Source organism: Rhinolophus sinicus, linkage group LG02 (assembly GCF_036562045.2).
Source record: "Rhinolophus sinicus isolate RSC01 linkage group LG02, ASM3656204v1, whole genome shotgun sequence".
Lineage (NCBI taxonomy): Eukaryota > Metazoa > Chordata > Mammalia > Chiroptera > Rhinolophidae > Rhinolophus > Rhinolophus sinicus.
Window position 1 is genome coordinate 97,711,219 of NC_133752.1, and position 18,830 is coordinate 97,730,048.

The 18,830-nt window shown below is 46.1% G+C and overlaps 2 protein-coding genes across 6 annotated transcripts in view; both read left to right on the plus strand.

The window, feature by feature from the left end:
• MYO3A (myosin IIIA) overlaps positions 1–5,536 on the plus strand; it is a 217,461-nt gene extending 211,925 nt beyond the window's left edge. For all 4 annotated transcript variants that reach the window (XM_074324949.1, XM_074324951.1, XM_074324950.1 and 1 more), the window contains one exon: positions 4,841–5,536. In XM_074324949.1, coding sequence (XP_074181050.1) covers positions 4,841–4,958 — 118 coding nt within the window. In that variant the 3' untranslated portion in view covers positions 4,959–5,536. The remainder of the gene's footprint in view (positions 1–4,840) is intronic.
• A 3,256-nt stretch (positions 5,537–8,792) lies between these two features.
• The window catches only part of GAD2 (glutamate decarboxylase 2), a 71,235-nt gene continuing 61,197 nt past the window's right edge, over positions 8,793–18,830 (plus strand). Inside the window, exons 1-7 of one of the 2 annotated variants that reach the window (XM_019749131.2) lie at positions 8,793–9,117; positions 9,636–9,832; positions 10,443–10,502; positions 10,693–10,842; positions 11,801–12,034; positions 16,698–16,788; positions 17,340–17,452. In XM_019749131.2, coding sequence (XP_019604690.1) covers positions 9,757–9,832; positions 10,443–10,502; positions 10,693–10,842; positions 11,801–12,034; positions 16,698–16,788; positions 17,340–17,452 — 724 coding nt within the window. In that variant the 5' untranslated portion in view covers positions 8,793–9,117; positions 9,636–9,756. Of the gene's footprint in view, positions 9,118–9,157; positions 9,833–10,442; positions 10,503–10,692; positions 10,843–11,800; positions 12,035–16,697; positions 16,789–17,339; positions 17,453–18,830 lie in introns of those variants that run through there. The other variant, XM_074324956.1, reaches the window with a different exon arrangement.

Here is an 18,830-nt window from a genome sequence, read left to right on the forward strand (position 1 = left end):
TCCCTGGGATTCAGACAGTCTGTGTGTGGGTTGTTTAAGAAGACGTCTGGGTTTACCGCAGCCTTCCATCCCACCCAGATGGTGAGAACTCCAGTGTTTTTCACAACCAGATATTGTAGGGGCTCCTCTTCCTGGTACCAGTACTCCAGCCGGGGAAGCCTGGTATAGAACTGGGGTCTCTCGATTCTCTGGGGGGTAACTTCTGTGGCTGAGATATCCCTCCTCATTCTCAAGCACCACACGGAGGTTTGGGGTCAGCCCATTTCACATCTCGACCCCTCCTACCAGTTTTGCCATGGATTCTTCTTTATATCTTCAGTTATAAAGCTTCTGTTCAGCTAGACTTCAGATGGTTCTCCAAGTTTGTTTTTCTATAATTTAGTTGTAATTTTAATGTGTTCATGGAAGGAAGCAGGCAAAGTGTTTATTCCACTATCGTGGCTCTCCAGCAGAAAATGCATTCTTTAATCTTGGTATCAAAAACTGTAACATGTTGGAACTTAGAGATGTTCCAGTCTAACCACAGAATTCTATACAGGAGAATACCAAGTGATTTGTCCAAAGTCACACGTTGAGTTAGTAAATCAAAATCTAAGCTTTTCCACTCCCTGCTCAAATTGCATTTCACTGACTTACCTGCTTCTTATTTTAACAACCTAGTCTGCCTTCTCTCCAGTATATTCTCATCCTTTCCCCACCGGCAGACACACGTGTTATATCCCTGATGTACTGCCTGGTATTCAGTGGTGTTTATTAGTGTTCACTAGAATAAGAATGCTACAAGCTAGCTGGCATTGGTTGTGTGCTTACCTTGTGCTATGACTATGATCTCATTAACTTTACAGCAACCTCGTGAGGCAGTTACTATTATTGTTCCATTTTATAGATGAGGAAGCTAAGTCTACAAAGTTTAGCAGATACTCACCTAGATAATACGAGTAAGTGATGGAGCCAGAATTTGAATACAGGCCTTCTTGAGTCTAAAGTGGATGACCTTAACCACTATATATCCCCTCCCTAAGCAAAGCACCGTGCTGAGTGTTTGGGGAAGGGGTAGATACATCGGTGCATGAGATGTAATCATTATATCCAAAGGACTTGACTCTGGAGAGAAAGTATATTGATCTTATAAAGCTGAACAAGGTGACACCAAGAAGGGATTTTCCTAAACTAAGGGAGATTAAAGAGACAAAACACTCAAATGCACTAGGTAAACCTTGATAAGATCCTAAATTTAAAATAGAAAACAAAACAACACAGAAAAACAATTGGAGAAACTTGAGGCTAAACTGTGTTGGATCACATTACTGCAGAAAGAATATATATCTTATTATATATTAAATTACGTATTCTATAATAAATATATTTGTATTATATATATTTATAGTATATAAATAAATATATTTTATATAATATATGTTTATATTATTATAAATAAGTACAATATATTATTCTGACAATATATTGTATGTACTACTCATACCCAAACACACAAGTCCTGATATCACCCACAAAGGATGTGAGAATCAATAATGAGTTAAGTGTCTTGTGCATTTTAAATGAATACAAGTGGTGGCAGGTAGTCAGTGATTAGAGAATGGCATTAGAGAGCAACAGGAGAACTGATGTCTCCTCGCCTCCTCCTAAGATGGGACTTGATGAGGTCTGTGTTGAGCTCTAAAGAGTGATGTGGGGTATTTAAGGCAGAGCCAGATTTTAATTATGGTAAGAAGATATAGGGAAGATGGAAGGGAAAGGGCGAACAAAACAGAACAAGAGCACCTCAGTTAAGGGGTCGGAGAATCATAAAAGAAGTATCAACAGAAAAAAGGCAAAGGGATGCAGTGGGGAAAACATGAGATCTGACCTGGATGTGAACCCCCTCTCTATTCTTCACTGCTTGTATCAACTAGAATTTCCTCATCTGCATATTGAGGATAAGAAGTAGAGACTTGCCATGTTGTCCTTAGAATTAAAGGTAATGTGTGTGATGTATCTGGCAGATGGCTGATTCTCAATATTCTTACACCAGAAATGAGTGAACAGGTATGAGAATTCAAGTCTGTTACCCAAGATCCTCCGCAAAGAGGCCCATCAGGAGGCCACACAAATATCTTCCCTGTAAAGTACCCACTGAGCTCAGGATGCCCTGAAAGACCTTCCCAAAGGTTTCTTTTTTTTTTAATTTTCTATTCAGAATGGGCTAGAATAAAGCATATTCCATCTGCACGCAAAATCTAGCCTTTCCATTCTCGCCTCTCATTATTTTCACTCATTTGCATATACCTTCAATGACCTTGCCCCTTTGTCCCTCAGTTATATTCAACTGGTAAACCCCAGTGCTGGGTAAACCCAACTTCCTACCCAATCCATACCTGCACGCATATAGCTGAACATGGCTAGAGACAAACATAGTCTATTCTCCTTTAAAATTTATGACCACAAACTTTAGGCAGGCCCTTGGACTTATTTTATAATACTACATTTCTCTAAAAAATCCATTATCCCACTTTCCCAGTCCACTCTTTCAGACTTCCTCCTCTCTCTGACCTGACAACCTTTTTCTTGTTTTACTGAGAAAACAACAGCAGAGAACATGGGCTCCCACCACCACATCTACCACTTACCCATATACTTCCCTCAGTTTACTGTGGACTACTGTCCTCCTAGCTAAGGCCAAGCCTTCCTGTTGTGCACTGAATCCAGCTCCTTCCATCTGCTCAAGAACAATTATCTTCTCTCTCCATGCATCTTGAACATTTGTTCTCTTTACAGCATCATTTCTGACAATCTGTGAACATGATGCTTGGACCCATCATAAAAAACGCCCTTGGCTCAGTCCTCCTTCCAACCACCCATGTTCCTGCTCTTCATTATTAAAAGAGTAATTATTCATGAATGGGATTCAACCTTTTCCACAACCGCTCTTCCCATCTCGGTTGAGCCACTTCACTCACGTTTCCATTCCCACAATTCCACTGAAACTGCCCCTGCCAACGCCACCAGTCACCTCCATTTTGCCATATCCCATTAGCTATTCTCAATCCTTATCTCACCCTATCAGCAGCATTTGACATTTTTTCTTTATAATTTCTCATTTTTTATTTAAACATGTATCTCCAGGATAAGACTTCTCTTGGTTTGCCTCCTACCTCACCTACCTTCTCATTCTTCTTTGCTACTTCTTCCTCATTTCACTGACCTCTCACCACTGGAGTATCCAGTCCTCTGTTTTATCAGCACATACTCTCATGACCTTCAGTGTCATCTATTTACTTAAAATTCCTGAAATGAAATCTCTAACCTAGATCAGGATTTACATATCCAACTGTTTATTCAGTATCTCCTCTTGGGTATCTAATAAGTAAACTCAGCATAGCCAAAACCAGAATCCTATCCCCCTCCCCACCACAAAGAAAATATGCTCCTCCTACAGAAATCCTCAACTCAAATGGCAGCTCCATCCTTCCAGTTGTTTAAGCCAAAGATCTTGGAGATATTCTTGATTCCTTTCCTTTACAGCCCACATCGAATCCATCAGCAAACTTTCAGTTTTACCTGCCAAGTTATGACCAGAATCTGATCAATTCTTACCTCCTCTATAAGCTTAGAACAAGCCATTATCAGTGTTGCTTGAACTGTTACAGTATCTCTTAAGGGGCCTCCCTACTTTCACTCTGGCAGCCAGATCCTTTTATGAATTAGTCCTCTGCTCAGAACTCTCCAATGTCTCTCTCACTGTAAATAAATAAAATTCCAGTCCTTGCGATGGTCTCAAAGCACCAAATGATCTGCCACACTATCCCCTCATTCCTCCTGTCTCATCCTTTGACATTTTCCCCCCTCACTTAACCCATTTGCGCCACAGTGGCCTCCTCATTGTTCCCTGAATAAAATACACACACTGTAATCTTGGGACCTTTACACTGTTTGACCGTCATCCAGGAATGACTGCCCTTCCCTGAGAGATCTCCTGGCTCACGCCTCCCCTTCCTACAGGTCTTTCCTCCCATGTCACTTTATCAGGGAGGCTTTTCCTGATCAGCCTCTAGGAAATTGCTTGTACACACAGACATACACACGCCATCACTCTTTCCCCATTAGGCTGCTTTATCTGTCTGTCTAACACCACATCTGGTGTATTAAAAGCTGTCTATGGTCCTCTCCCATACTAGATGATAAACTCCATGAGAGCAGGGACTTTTGTTCACCCATCACCTACACTGGCGGCTGTTACTTAGTGGGTGTTCCATGAATAATTGGATGAATCTGTGTAGCTGCATTTTAGGTAGTATGCCACTTCCCCAGGCAGGCTGCAGAATCCAAAGGTAAACATTGGCAGGATTTCCCAACAATGAGTTTAGGGAATTTAGCCCAACAACTTCACTGAAAAAGCTGACAGGGCCCACACAGCAACTGTGTCAATAACGGAGTGATTGGGAACATTGTTCAGAAACATTTGAGCAGTTTAAAAATGCAAAATAATGGCTGTCTATTAGACAACTAAAGTATTTGTTTATTGGTCGTGAGTTATTTCAAACCAAACGAAACTCACTTTTCTAAATTAAAACCTGAAGCGTTACTTAGCTGTCATTGAACCACAAAAACACCTGATTCCACCCGCCCTTCTGCTACTCAGCTCAGAGGAGTTGTGAAAACCTGCTGAGAAAACTGTCACAGATCCGTTCGGCCACTGTCAAGGTGTTTTGAATGTGCCGTTCTGATATGCTCGCAGACGGTGGGAGGTGTGGGGAAGACAACCCGCCTAACTCTGGGTGGGCGGGGATGCGGTGGCGCACGGTGGCACCGCTGACACCAGGGCCCTGGGTCTCGCTCGCAGGTGCTGGGCGGCGGAGAACCCCGAGGAGGAGGAGAATGGGACCACAGCCAACCCCTACGACTACAGAAGGCTCCTGCGCAAAACCTCTCAGCGCCGGCGCCTGGTCCAGCAGGTGTAGCCCCGCTTCACGGCAGCCACGGCCACTGGCTCGTGCCTGAGACTGCGGGGTGCAGGGGCAAAGCGGGGGGGGCCCTCAGGCGCTGGCAGCACCAGGCGCTGAAGCTGCAGCCCTGACCTTGGCAGGGGCCGCTCGCAGCGCTTCCCCCTCGAGTGCCCCAGCCAGTTTTTGGAGCTTGGGAAGCGGAGACCTGGAAGCCCGTCGGACGCCGCCTCGCTGCGCTCCGCACCCTCCGCAGCCCACCAGTTGGGCCACCCCTGTACCTGACCCCCAATGTATCTCTTTTGTTTATTTGTTTGCGATTCCTGCGGACCCAACTGCGCCTGAGCTCTCGCTGACCCCTCCTCTCTCCTTTTGGGAGACTTCAAAGATTTCTTTCATGAAAATGCCTCCCTCAAGCTCGCGGGACACTTGGGGATGGGTTGAGTCTGTGAAAACGGAATAAAGCCCGGGTGGGAGGAAAAGCGCGGGGGTGTGGACCGGGAGCTTTGAAGATGAACTTCACCTCAAATTCGTGCTTTCCCTTTCCTTCGTTATTAATGTTACTAAATAAAGGAAGTGCCTTGGAAAGTCTATGGCTTTCAGGGCTCGTCCGCTGTGTTCCTCTTTGGGTCCCAGCTCCTGCTGTGCAGGGAGGGCGACCACGGAGGGGGTGAGGTGCCTTTTGTCTCCATTAGTGAATAACACCCCCGTACACAACCATCCCAAACTCACATACGGTGTTAAAACCCCTTACTTGCCACACACACGTGGCCTCCAGACAAATCTCCAAATCCCTCAACACACACACACACACACACACACACACACACACGCAGCCTTCCCAGTGGGCTTCCTTTAGCCCACCTATAAAAATTTTGATCCACTACTGAGGGAACTGCAAGATTTTTTAGGTTCTCCTAGTTTACAGATTTGAGGTAGTCTCTGCTGCTCTGAATTTTGGTGGATTAAAGGTGCAAGGGAGGGCAGTGAGTGGGCAGAGGTTTGCATTCCTCAGTTGGTGCCTCTTATTTTAAGAAGCCAGGTTGAGCTCTGCTAGGAAACTGACACCCTTCCTATCTACCTGGCCTGGAGCGGGTGAGGAGGGGAGACGCGGTGTTTCATCGATGACTGAATTGGAAGAAGGGTTCGGGCTGGGATGTCACTTCTCTGCTCTGCCAGTGTCCCCGGCTCCTACCCCCAAGACCCAGGCCCAGGAGACTTTGGGGAAATATTGGAGGAGAAGGTGACGAGCGTGCAGCCGGCCACTAATGTTTGCTGTGCTGTGGCCAACCTGACGTAAGGTTCTTTACAACCGAGAGTTGACACTGAAAGGTCCCCAGAGATGACTCGAACAAACTCTTCATTTTACAAATGATACCCGCCTGAGGGGAACCTCCCACTGTGGCAGGGCTGAGCTCCAAGGCCAAGTGCGTCCTAGGCCCTGCTGTTTCCCTGTGTGGTACCCGGATGGAGGAGCCACCCCTGGCTGTGGGGACCGATGGCGCAGCTGTAGCCGGCAGCAGGTCTGGGCCTGGCCCAGGCACCCACAAAACCAGCGCCGCAGGGCACACTTCACTGGTGGTTTGGGGAGGAAGGGATATCTGTAGCCTGATGTGGCCGGTCCCCCTCCAGCCCTACCCGGGGGAGTTGGTTAAAGCCGAGCTTCCTACCAGTCCCCTTCTTCAATCCAGGCTTCCAGAGTGGCCCCCACAGACCAGAGCCCGGGCAGCCCGGTGCTTCCGTTGCTGGAAGCAAGTGGCCCCCTCCCTAACCTCCCTCTTCCCCTTTCTAAAGTGGGACCGGGAAAGAGAATGGCCAACATTTGGTGAAAGGATGCAATGTTTTTGTTTTCCTTTTTTTCTTTTGTATTTCTTTTCTCTTTTTCTTTCTCTTTCTTTCTCTGTCCTTCACATTTAAGCACTTGGGAGGACATAAGGGAAAACGTATCAGATATTGTTCTTTGGCAGGCCTGCAACGAGTTCTCTGTGTAAACCACAGACGGACAAGAAATAGGTCAACTAAAGAAGCTGGCCCAGCGGGTGGCCCGGGCCATGGGTCTCTCTCCTCTTTTCGAAGAAAGGCCTTGGAAAACATTTCCCCAGCGCCCGCCCGCCTCCCCTTCCCATTCGGTGGCTGACTCCTTTGTGAACTAATGACTGTAATTATTACCTCCCTGAGCTCTTTTGTTATCTCCAACCACACGCGCGACAAAGGGGAAGGGGGAGGAGGGGGCTCTTTTGCGAAATAAAAGTCTCTATAAAAGCAAATTGCCGTCTAAGGAGGACGGCGTTAAGGAAGGACAAATCAGATCCCTTGTGCCTCTGAAGTAGGGGGTGGTAAATAAAAAACGTAAAAGCCACCTTTACAGTCAACGTATTCCGGAGCTGCGGGATTGAATGGAGTTTAAACAGCATTTTAAGTCGCGTTTTTAAAAATCCTTTAAATCCAGGAATAGTGGTTTCTACGTTCCTCGTGTTTTAATCTGTTTCTTTCTTCGGAGCTTGTGTGTGTTTTAAACGCTTGCCTTAGAGAACCTTTATGTTTTCGACCATTCATCCATAGTAGAAAAGTTCTGCCACTGCAGCCTGCTGGCTTGAAGCAAAACATTTGTAAGATTTGGTGTGGATTTACACAAAGAACCGGTCTCTCCGATGCGATTTGCGAGGCTGGAGCAAGAGTTGAGGAGCTGCCCTGCCCGCGGCGCAGATGGGGGACTAATCACGTCTTTACACTACGGGAGTTGCTACTGGGCTCCACTGGAGCTTTGGAGCCAGGAGCGCCGGAAAGAGGGGCCGTACTGAGACCTGGTTTGGTGCCCACCGCGCACCCGCAGTTTCGTGCAGGCTTCTCGACACAGCTGGCTCTGCGCCCTTCCCTGCCTCCACCCCCAGCCTTCGCCCGGCAGCCGCCGGGCAATCCAACGGCTTCTCCTGGCTCGGGCACGTGGGAAGGGGACAAAGCTTTGTGGAGAGAATTGAACAGGCCCCCACGTGCCTGGGGACAGAGGACTTGGGCTTGCACGCGGCCACCCTGGGCCCCACGACGCCTTTTCTAAGCCAGGGTCGAAGGGTGGTAGCCACGACTGAAGATCTGTGGGTCTCTGCTTTCACAGCATCTTCGGATGACTTGGTTCAAGAGGTCAGAGAAACAGTGTCTGGAACACAATGGAAATGAAAAGCGCTCGCCCAAGGGGTGCAGTACACCAGGAATGCTCGCCGCGGGAGACAGGACACAGCCCTTTCTCACACGGTCCTCCTCGCCCTCCTTCCACCTGCCCAGCAGCCGCCAGGTGCGCGGCTCTTGACTGCCAGGTGAAAGCAGCGCGAACTCAGAGGGCCCCGAATTCTCATGGCGCCCTCCCTTTGTTTAACAGCCTTTAGAGAAAGGAAATTGTAAGAGAGGCAAGACTCTTAACTTACTCAGGAAATGAGAAACCCCTTTTTCACCGAGCCACAGAAGTAACCAATCTCCCCCCATCCCCAGAGCTATTCGGCGGCAGGAGGTGGGGGGTGGTCATTGATTTGAGGCCACGTAAATTGAGGACCATCAAGCGATGCGTTCATTCCGCCTCCGATTTGGAAAGCTAAGATTGCTTAGTTGGGAACTGTGCACTCCTCCCACGCACATACTAATTCCCAGCACACTTAAGAAGCGGCCCTTCCATGCCTCCACGGGCCAAGGTCACCAAATGACCCGTTCCCATAAGCCGTCAAACCTGCAGACTCTAGCTGCTCTCCCTCGCCCCCCTCCAAGAAGTGTCCATTCATTTTATTTTCCCCTAGCCTGAGGTCCTCGTGACAGACTCCAGCATGGATTTTGATTGTATCAATTACCAGTCTTTCTCCCTAGCCGTCAGTCACAACCTGGACGGTGGGTCCGGCGACCGCGCCCTCCGAAGCGCAGGACTGTTACGGCCCCCGGGATCGCGCAGCTCAGTAGGCAGGCGTTAGGCGCTACTAAGGAGCTGAAATGAGTCCATCAGCGTGTGGGCGCTCTTCCCCTGCCATCCCTTCCCCCGCGTCCCCTCCCCAAGCTCGCGAACTGCTCCTGATTCCGGCACTGGCGCTCCGGCTTTCGAGGTCACAGCGACCTCAGCATTCTCTTTAAAGGAGGCCGGCGCAGGGACAGCGCCTCTTTCTCTGCAACGGGAGCCAGACTGCAAACAACACGCAAATCGGTACGTATATAAGACTCCTCTCGGCCACCCTTCCTGCCTCCCCTAAGTCTCTGGTCCGCCCCTCGCTGAGGCCAGCGCGCAGTCAGCCGCGTTAGCACCCTGGACAGCGCACCCGAACCCGCGGGGGCAGCCGCACCCTCCCGCCTCTCGCTTTTGCCGGGGCTTGCCTGCACGCCTCCCACCCACTCACTCTGACTCCAGCTTGAGCTCACTGCCTGCCTCGCACCCCTCACGATTCAGCTCCCTCCCTCTCCCATTTTTCCCTCTGCCGCCCCCTCATCCATCCCTATTGGGCTCCCTCGCCTTCAAAATCACTCGGGCGCTCCGCGCTTTCCCATCTCCTGGCTGTAAGGAGCCTTCGGTCCACTTTCCTAGTTAACCTCCACAGCTTTCAGAGCGTTGCCACATCTCAAAGCCCTAACTCCAACACAAACGCGCGCACACACACACACACACACGCAGACACGCACGTTTCCTGTCCCTGTGTGACACCCACCCTCTGCTTCGCGGTCGCGCAGGTCCCCGCGCGGTGCTCTCCTCCCGCCACACACACGCACGCGCGCGCAGGACCGAGCCGAACCAAGGCAGCTCGCAGACACTTCGCACTCGGAAGCGACCTGCTCCAGTCTTGCTACGCTGATGGCCTCTCCCGGCTCCGGCTTTTGGTCCTTCGGGTCTGAAGATGGTTCCGGGGATCCGGAGAACCCCGGCACAGGTAGGAGAAGCGGGACCTGCAGCAGGCGAGCTTTGCGGGTGTACTGGGGTTTGCGGGGCTCGGAAAGACGAAGGAGGTTTTCCACCAGCAACAGGAAACTTCCGCGGGTTCGCCCTGCTCGCGGTGTATATCCCTGATGGTCCAAGGGACCATTATCCCCTGGGAACACTCCCAAAGAATCCCGGGCCCTTTCGCCGAAGTCTGGGAGCGCCATCACATCAGAGGGTCTCCTCGACCCTGAATTCCGCGGGCCTGGGACACTGCCACCATCTTGAGCGTGCGAGGAAAGGGACAGACTCGGTGTCTAGGAAAACTCGCTCGAGCGAGGCAGGAAGGTGAATTTGCCTGAACCGACTGGCACCTGGAAGGCAAGTGCAAGGGGGTCGTGAGAGGTGTGAGCTTCTCCTTGGGGAAAGAAGCAGTGAACCGAGAGCCGGGCCGGGCTGCCAGGCTCCCGCGCACGTCCCGCAGCTGCCCGCGGCGCCGAGCCCCAAGCGGCCCCTTCCCGGACCCTGGGTTTATTAACGTTGTTCATATAGAACGAAATTTCACACGTCCTTTTGCTGTTCTCTTTCTTCCTCGCTGTCCTCCTGCCTGTGCTTCCTTACAGCTAGAGCCTGGTGTCAGGTGGCCCAGAAGTTCACCGGCGGCATCGGAAACAAGCTGTGCGGTGAGTGCGGGTGGCCAGGGGAGGGAGACGGACAGGGCCTGGCGCCTCGGGGTCTGCGGGGCAAAGCGACCTTCTCAGCTCTGCTTCCCCAGCAGCGGAGTTGGGGTTACTTATCCAGGGGTGGGCGGAGCCTTGGGAGCCCCGCGGGGCGGGCGGCTGACCGAGGTCCGCACTTCGTGTCCTTGCCCAGCTCTGCTCTACGGAGACGCCGAGAAGCCCGCGGAGAGCGGCGGGAGCGAGCCCCCACAGGCCACCTCCCGCAAGGCCGCCTGTGCCTGCAACCAGAAGCCGTGCAGCTGCCCCAAAACCGATGTCAACTATGCATTTCTACACGCAACAGGTAAAGGCGCCTCGCGGGGCCCCCGGGAGCCACTGCCCCTCTCTCTGCCCCTCCCACCGCGGCCTAGAGGGATCCGCGCCGCGAGCGGGACCCCAGGTGTGAAGGTGAAAGGCTGAGGTGGACCTTACGAGAATCTTCAGCTGAAAGGGAAACGTGCTGGGCCTGTTCCCTGGGTCCAAGCACCGACCCTGGGCTCTGCGTGGTGCTGGGTGCCCACGTTCCAAAGGGGCTCTTGCGGCCGCGGCCTTTTTTCGCCAGCACCGCCGTCGGGGCTGCTGGTGGCCGCGGCGCCCGCGCGCACGGAGCTCGAGGTCGGCTTCTTGGTGCCGCTGAGACCTCGGGTGGAACGCGGCGTCCAGGTCAGAATTACTAAGACTTTCTAGGTCTTTAGATCGCAAGAGTAATTTGTAGCTGCGATTTTACAGAAGAACGATTCTATTCATGTGAGACCTGCGTGCGGTTTTGCACCCTTGCGCTTACACACCCAGTCATCCAAACACGCGCGACACACACATACACACAGAGGGAGACAGAGAGAGAGAGAGAGAGAGAGAGAGAGAGAGAGAGAGATTTGCCTTGCTTGCCCAAAGGCGTTCCTCAAACATTTCTGACGTGAAGTAGCTCCAGAATAATTTAAAATGGTTTGCTGAAAAATAACACTTAGGACGAACACCTGTGAAATAATTAAATGGAGGCACACTCTCTTTAAAACAAAAAAAAGCAAACAATAAGTAATGAATTGAAATACGAGAATTCATTTAGGGTAGGAGGGAGAAATCATACTTTCATTCTTTTGTCTTTGAAAAATGCCTCTCTTTTAAACAAAATGTTCTGTGTTTCCAGAAGATTGTTTTAAACTTAACAGTCTCTCAGTTCAAAGAGAAATCGCCAGATCAAGATCTTGCCTAGATATATTCATAGTAAAATTAAAATATGGCATTTTGATTCCATTCCTTAGACCTGCTGCCAGCGTGTGATGGAGAAAGGCCTACCTTGGCGTTTCTGCAGGATGTCATGGATATTTTGCTTCAGTATGTGGTGAAAAGTTTCGATAGATCAACCAAAGTGATTGATTTCCATTACCCTAATGAGCTTCTTCAAGAGTATAATTGGGAATTGGCAGACCAACCACAAAATTTGGAGGAAATTTTGATGCATTGCCAAACAACTCTAAAATATGCAATTAAAACAGGTATTGTCCCATCAAAAATAATAAAGCTCTTTTTTCTTTCACAATCTTTATTTTTTTCTATAAAATATTTTCTGTTTTATAAGTTACTGGTATTTTCAAATTTACAGTTATTTCCATCATTTAAAAATAATAGAATGATTCAAATCAAAAGGACCCTTTGTTATTTGTGTTAATGCTTCTGAGTTGATACTATCAGAAACATTATCTAATTATAAATTGTCAGATTTTACACTGCGTGTATTTGGCCATAGAGATTAACCACTGATGTAGAAGCAACCATTTGTCAGCAGAGGCCAGTAGAAGCGACCCAAAATGGATACAGAAATGAACGCTCAAAAAAACCTGATACAAACAAAAGCCCAAATACTATTATAGTCCTGGTAATTTCCTTGGCATAGAAATGGTCAGAAATTGGACAACAAACCATTCTATGTAATTATTGAACCAGAGGGATAATATTTCGGCATTGTCTCAAATGCCAAGACTTCAGATTTGAACTCCAGATTGTCTCTGTTTTAAAAGAAATGTACACAAAAGAAAACACAATACAAACAACCTTAACAATTCAGCCATGTTGTGCAAGGATGTGTGCTTCATAACCACTCTGTATATAAGATAAAGAAAAAATGGGGTGAGGGGAATCAGATATCCTCAGGGGAAAATTTTTAAATGTATTTTGTATTTATTGCTTTTTAACAATATTCTTTATATTCTATCCATTTTATAATCCCAGGTGTACTATTTATTTAGGTGCATTCTAAGTTTTCATTTTATCTACACAAAGTCAGCTATTCATCTCCCAGGTCATGATTACCCCCTTCATTTTCTACATTGTCTCTAATCATCCTGATACATGGAGACACTACACTTCATTAAAGCAATAAAAATAAGTATGACTGACTTTTCAGGGGAAAGGGAGAGACCTTGTGGATCTAAATTGATTTGTGGCTAATTGATTTGGATTTAAATTTGATCATTATCGTTCTAATCAACAACAAACATTTTAAGAATGTTTGCTGTGTGATTTTAGCTTTTTTCTGTTTTGTTTTTGTGTTTTGTATTTGCACATTCTTTATAACAGCAGAGAGAAAAGGTATGCATCGAAGAAACTTTGGGAAATTGATATACTGAATTATTTGTAGCCACTTTTGTGAGACTGTAGAGTTAGAACTACATACATAGGGAAAGGAATTTAATTTTATTTCTATCAAACTCAGTTTGTGCAGTATGATTTTTGAAGGCTTATTAGATATCATTTCAATTATGTTCATGGAGAATCCACTTGATGTATATACAGGCATTAGGGATGTTTTTCCTCCCAGCTTTTCATGGATGTCTGTGGGTACACACTTGAACAATGTTTTTAATTTATTTTTGTTTGACCCTTTACCCCAACCTAATATTTAAATGTTAATAGTAAATTACCACCTATTAATTTTATTGCTACCAAACCAAAAAGGATCTATACAAATGTTTTATATCTTCACCTTTAAAAGCTAATGATGTCTGAAATACAATTTAAAGAGTTAAGATATTGGGAATTGCAAGTCAATGAAAGTAATTCTATCAATGTTCCATTTAGTGTCAGGAAAAAAAATGGGCCAACTCGATACTTAGATTTTTGGCATAATGCTTGTACAAGTGTTGGTCAAGTGTAGCTCTGATGCATGCTACTTAAAGTTCAGGAAAAAATATGATTGATTAAATTGGGTTTCTAAGCAAGACATATCAATATTAATTTCAGTATCAATGTTATTCATAGCATACATGGTCTTCTGGTCTTCCCCCCTACCCTCAAATAGCATTTCAGAAAATTAACAGCAGTCATCTTCTCTTTTCAACTGGCAAGTTTATAGCTTTTTATGCTATAACTTGTATTTGACAACTAGTACTATTTGGGGTCTGCAAAGTAGTTACCATCTTGCTACCATTAGGCATTTAATGCTTCGCAGGAGATATTTTTTTTATATATATAAAATGCATGTTATCACCTGCTTTCTACTGGAAGTCTTTAACCTAATTTCCACTTGGGCTCCAAGCTTGCAGAGGAGTGAGGGGCAGTAGTAGGGAGATATTTAAAATGAAGTCTTCATGTATTGTGAAAAATTAACTCTATAAGAAATCTTGGAACAAAAAACCGCAGAGAGTGATAGGATTCTGGAATCATTAGTGTTTGCGGAGGTGGGGATTGTAGTCATTAGAATTGGTGGTGATGGTGGTGGTGGTGGTGGTTGAGGGGCGGAGGGTGGTGTTGTCTTGTATCTTTTAACCCGACCATCAGACAAAGGAATTGAAGCGTCTATAAATGAGGCGTCCTTGGGTTTGTGTTGCCAGTATGTGGAGAGCAGTTTGGACGACTTTGTGCCCCTCCCCAAATGACTGTGGACACCCGGGTCAGAGGTGCCCGGGGCTGACTGTTTGCAGTCGCACATCCTTCCAGGTTTGTTTGATAATCTGCAGGGAGCGTTCCAGAGGCAGGAGCGGCTCTAATCTCGCGTCTCAAACTCGCGGTCTCCCTGGCTGCGCAGGCTACGCCCGGCCACTGGATACCTGGCGCGGATCCTCGCAGCACAGGGCCTGGTGGGGTTGGCAGCAGCAACAGCTGGATGCCAGGGCCGCTGGGACAGGTGGCAGGCTCCAAGGCAGGTCCCACACCGTTTCCCTCAGAAAGCCCTGCCTGGATTCACCTGCAGCCTGTAGGGGTCATGTGAAGGGAGCAAATATAATATTTCTGCAGAAATCAAGAGGTCGTGCTTGTCAGGTCTTCTGACCTGTCAAACTATCTCCCTCTGTATTTTCAATTTTTTCAGGAGGCAGGAGAGATTCATGTGAAATGGGAAACTAAGGTAAAAAATATGTAAAAGAAGGGAGCCAGGCCATTGAAGCGTCAAACTTATTTCCAGCTTCCCAAAGTCAGTCATAGTGGGGGTGGGATTGGCTTTCTGATCTCCTGGGCCACGACACACACCTGGGGATCCCTCTCAATTTTATGCAGAGGTTTGCATGCCCAAGTGTCCATAGAGTTAAATAGGACATGATAACAGACACCAGATTCCTCCTGAAATGCATACGAATTGGGAGAGTAGATTAACGGTTAGATTTGCTAATCCTTATTAATTTCCTCCTTTAAAGAAATGGCTTAGGGAAAGAGAAATGCAGGGGCACCAGGAGGGAGAAGACAGCTATCATTTCAGCTGTGAGCTCTAATGAAATGGGGAGTCAATGAGGCAGAGAGGAGTGGAGGGTTGTTCCAGACGACAGGGGCAACAAAGAAGGTTTTTTCACTTTTCAGGGATGCACAAACGGACAGGGTCAGCATCAGAGGGCCTGGAAAAGAGTGAAAAAGACAAAAGGGCACCGTGCAAGGCCATAGGGAGGTAAAACAATGGCGGAGAACTGGGAGAGAGCTGCACAAAACCCAAGCTCTTTCAAATGTGCTCTTTTCTTTCCCAGCTCCTATCTTTTCTCAGCGTCTAATTGTCTAGCCACAGGCCGGAAGCTGATAAGAGAGCACTCCAGTCTTAGAGATAAGCTACGTGTTGACTTTTGTCCCTGCTTTCCCCATTGCCTCCCTTTATCTTGTTTTGCCCATGCTGGCATGAGAGACTATCACATCCCCAAGCTTCAGACAGGTGTCCAGTAAGTGGCAGATGCCTTTTTATCAGATGCTATTTCCATAATTGTTCATCTTCCAAAATTTTTGCTGCTAAGCAAATCCCAGATTTATAGATAGGTTTTTATGGGGCAAGGCAAGGAAACGAATTCAAATGAGATACTTACCCGTATTTTGAACAATAGCCTCAGGAGTATTTGGATGTCACCCTTTTAGAGAGTCTTAGAGAAATCCAGAAATTAATTAGCTAAGCTTTGCTAATGGACTCATCAGGCCACTGACTATATCTTCCTGTATCGTGTTGACAAGACAATGATGTTGATTGTATTCAGCTTTGTTTGAAATCACAACTATGAAGGCGTTCAGTTGTTTATAATTACATATTTGGACAAAAAAGAATTGAAAAGAATTAGGTTTGCCCATGCCATCTTTAGACAATCATCACCTTTTGAATCCAGGGCAAATTATTCAACAGTGTCCTATTTTCTCATTTTTGCCTTGTCTTTTGTAATCATCAGCCATTTGTCACTGATATTATTATGAATGTTGGCATGCCTGGTGGATATCATGGAATGACTGATCTCCACAACAGCTTCAACAAAAAAACAACAAAAAAAGGATTTTTAGCAGCACAAGTATAAACAAGGATAGCCTGACTTTGAATAGCTTTGGATTGCACTAGCATTTTAGTTTGCAAATGTATTGAATGAATGCTAGGAAATTAACTGATGTCTGCATTGCAAACCACGTTTGTTATTTTGATAGGAAATATTCGAAGGAATATTTTTAGAGAGTGTTTTAAGAAACACCAAAATCTAAAATAGTCTCTTTTGTTAAAGGAAATGTTCCTTTGGGGGTGTGTGTGTGCGTGTGCGTGTGTTTGTGTGTGTGTTTGTGTGTGCATGTGTGTGTATGTGTATTGAATTTCTGAATATGGATTTCCTATTACTGAAGGATGTTTCAAGGTTCTTTAGCTAGAGAAATGGTGTGTTTGAGAGGCATTTATTTCCATTGGATGCAGTCCTGATTCTGGTATTCCATTTTATTCAGGGCATCCCAGGTATTTCAATCAACTCTCTACTGGGCTGGATATGGTGGGATTAGCGGCAGACTGGCTGACATCAACAGCAAACACTAACATGTAAGTAGCTAACTATGTTTTTGTGTCACCCAGGAAAATTATTACTGAGATTCCATAGTCTTTAGTCTACCTCTCATGTGAAAATCTCTTATTAAGTAGCCCATAAAGTAGTGATACAGACTTCAGAAGTATATGTGTGTTCACTCTAACTTAATAGAAAATAGTTCTGATATAACTTTCATGCAAAGCTATACAATATTTTTTTAAACACAAAAGGGACTTTTTTGCATTTTGGATTTATAATTATGCATAGTGTAAAAGAGAAATAAGACCAGATGTTGTCTTTTAAATGGTGTTATTCAGAAATGTTCTTTATTTACTTAATATAATAAATGATCCTTGTGCACTAAGCCAGTAATTGAAGCGCTTGACTTACAAATACAGAAAAATGAGCAAACCTTTTAGAAGACATAATTTTCTCTCTGCTGAATGCTATAATCATAACAGTTGTGACTATAGGGTTTGAAAAAGGAAATAGTTCTGTAGATACTGTAATGGTGAATTATATCTTTGAGTTACATACATAAATTGTGGCCATTACTACATTTCAGGTTCACCTATGAAATTGCTCCAGTATTTGTGCTTTTGGAATATGTCACGCTAAAGAAAATGAGAGAAATCATTGGCTGGCCAGGGGGCTCTGGCGATGGGATATTTTCTCCTGGTATATGATATTTCAACTTTTCTTTGTGTTTTTACTCCTGATATGCAATGCCCTATTATGAACCTAGGAAAGATTACATATCTACTCTGGATTTCTGCTTGGGTTAAATAGGCTGTATGTTGACCAAAAGAACCAGTTTGATTAAGTTCACGTGACCATTGACCATGCCTCTGAGCCAACTACACCATGCTTGTACATTAGTTATTTGTGTTCAGAAAGAGCATAATCAGAGATGATATTTACCTAGTGCTTCTACTGGAATCCTATGCACAGGGTGTATGGATCGTGTGGAACAAAGGAATGAAGATTGCTAATAAGAACATTCACTCCCTTATACTCTTCCCAGAATTAGAGAAAGAAAAAGGGTAGCCACATTTAATAAAGCATTCTCTGCTTGAGGGTGCATAACAAGGCAGACCTACTTAATAGAGCCTACGTGTGTACCTTGTCCCTTTCAAACAAGCAGAGAAGCTGATCAAGGAGGACAGAGATTGCCTTGGGAGATAATTTCTTAGAGCCGAAGAAGACAGAATGATGATTTCTTCAAGAATTTCCTCATTTCTTCTCTTCTTTATCATGCCATTCAATCTTTTCCATCCTGCCTGTTATCACGAGCCATTGCATTCTAAACTCCATTGTTTACACCTCTTCCAGACAGGAGAATCAAACAGAAAGAAAAAGCCCTGCCCTTGGTTCCCAGGCTTGTGTGTGACCTTGGTTTGACGCAGACAAGAAATAGAAATTAGGAGGACAGTGGAAAGAGAGAGTCACTGACCCACGGAAAAGAAACCTAGTGTGCAGATCACCAGCTAATCACTGGCAGGTGGAAGGTCGTCATAACAGGGTGGGTGCCTCCCTAGGATGGGTGCCCCCCTAGGGCTCAGTACACAGAGCCAGTGCCACACCTGCCATTGTCAGGACAGACAAAGGCCACACTGTGATCTCCTGTCAGCAAATCTACAAAGACAAGCAGATGATGAGGGAGAGAGAAAATAAAGGAAAGGTGGAAAGAACAAATGATAAACGAGTGACAGAGGCCTCAAGGCCAAGGCTTAAATCGAGCAACTTTACTTACAAGCTCAGATCTGCTATTTTATGTTATGTTTTCAAAGATATAGCACATTTTTTCTCAGGTGCTGAAGGAAAACGTGTTAGTTAAATGGAAAGGAAAATTAGCCTTTTCTTTTTAAGTCATTGAACACCAGCTGTGATGAATTTTAAGCTAGGCTTTGTTTTGTAGGGAACTTAGTCCTTAGCTCTCCTCTGGAAATCCATCTCCTGTTGAGGGAACGTTGTCATCATTGCCTGGAACTAAAGCTCTTAAGGTATTTTTTTCATGAGGAATTGGGTAGGGTTCAGGGATCAACATCATTCCTAC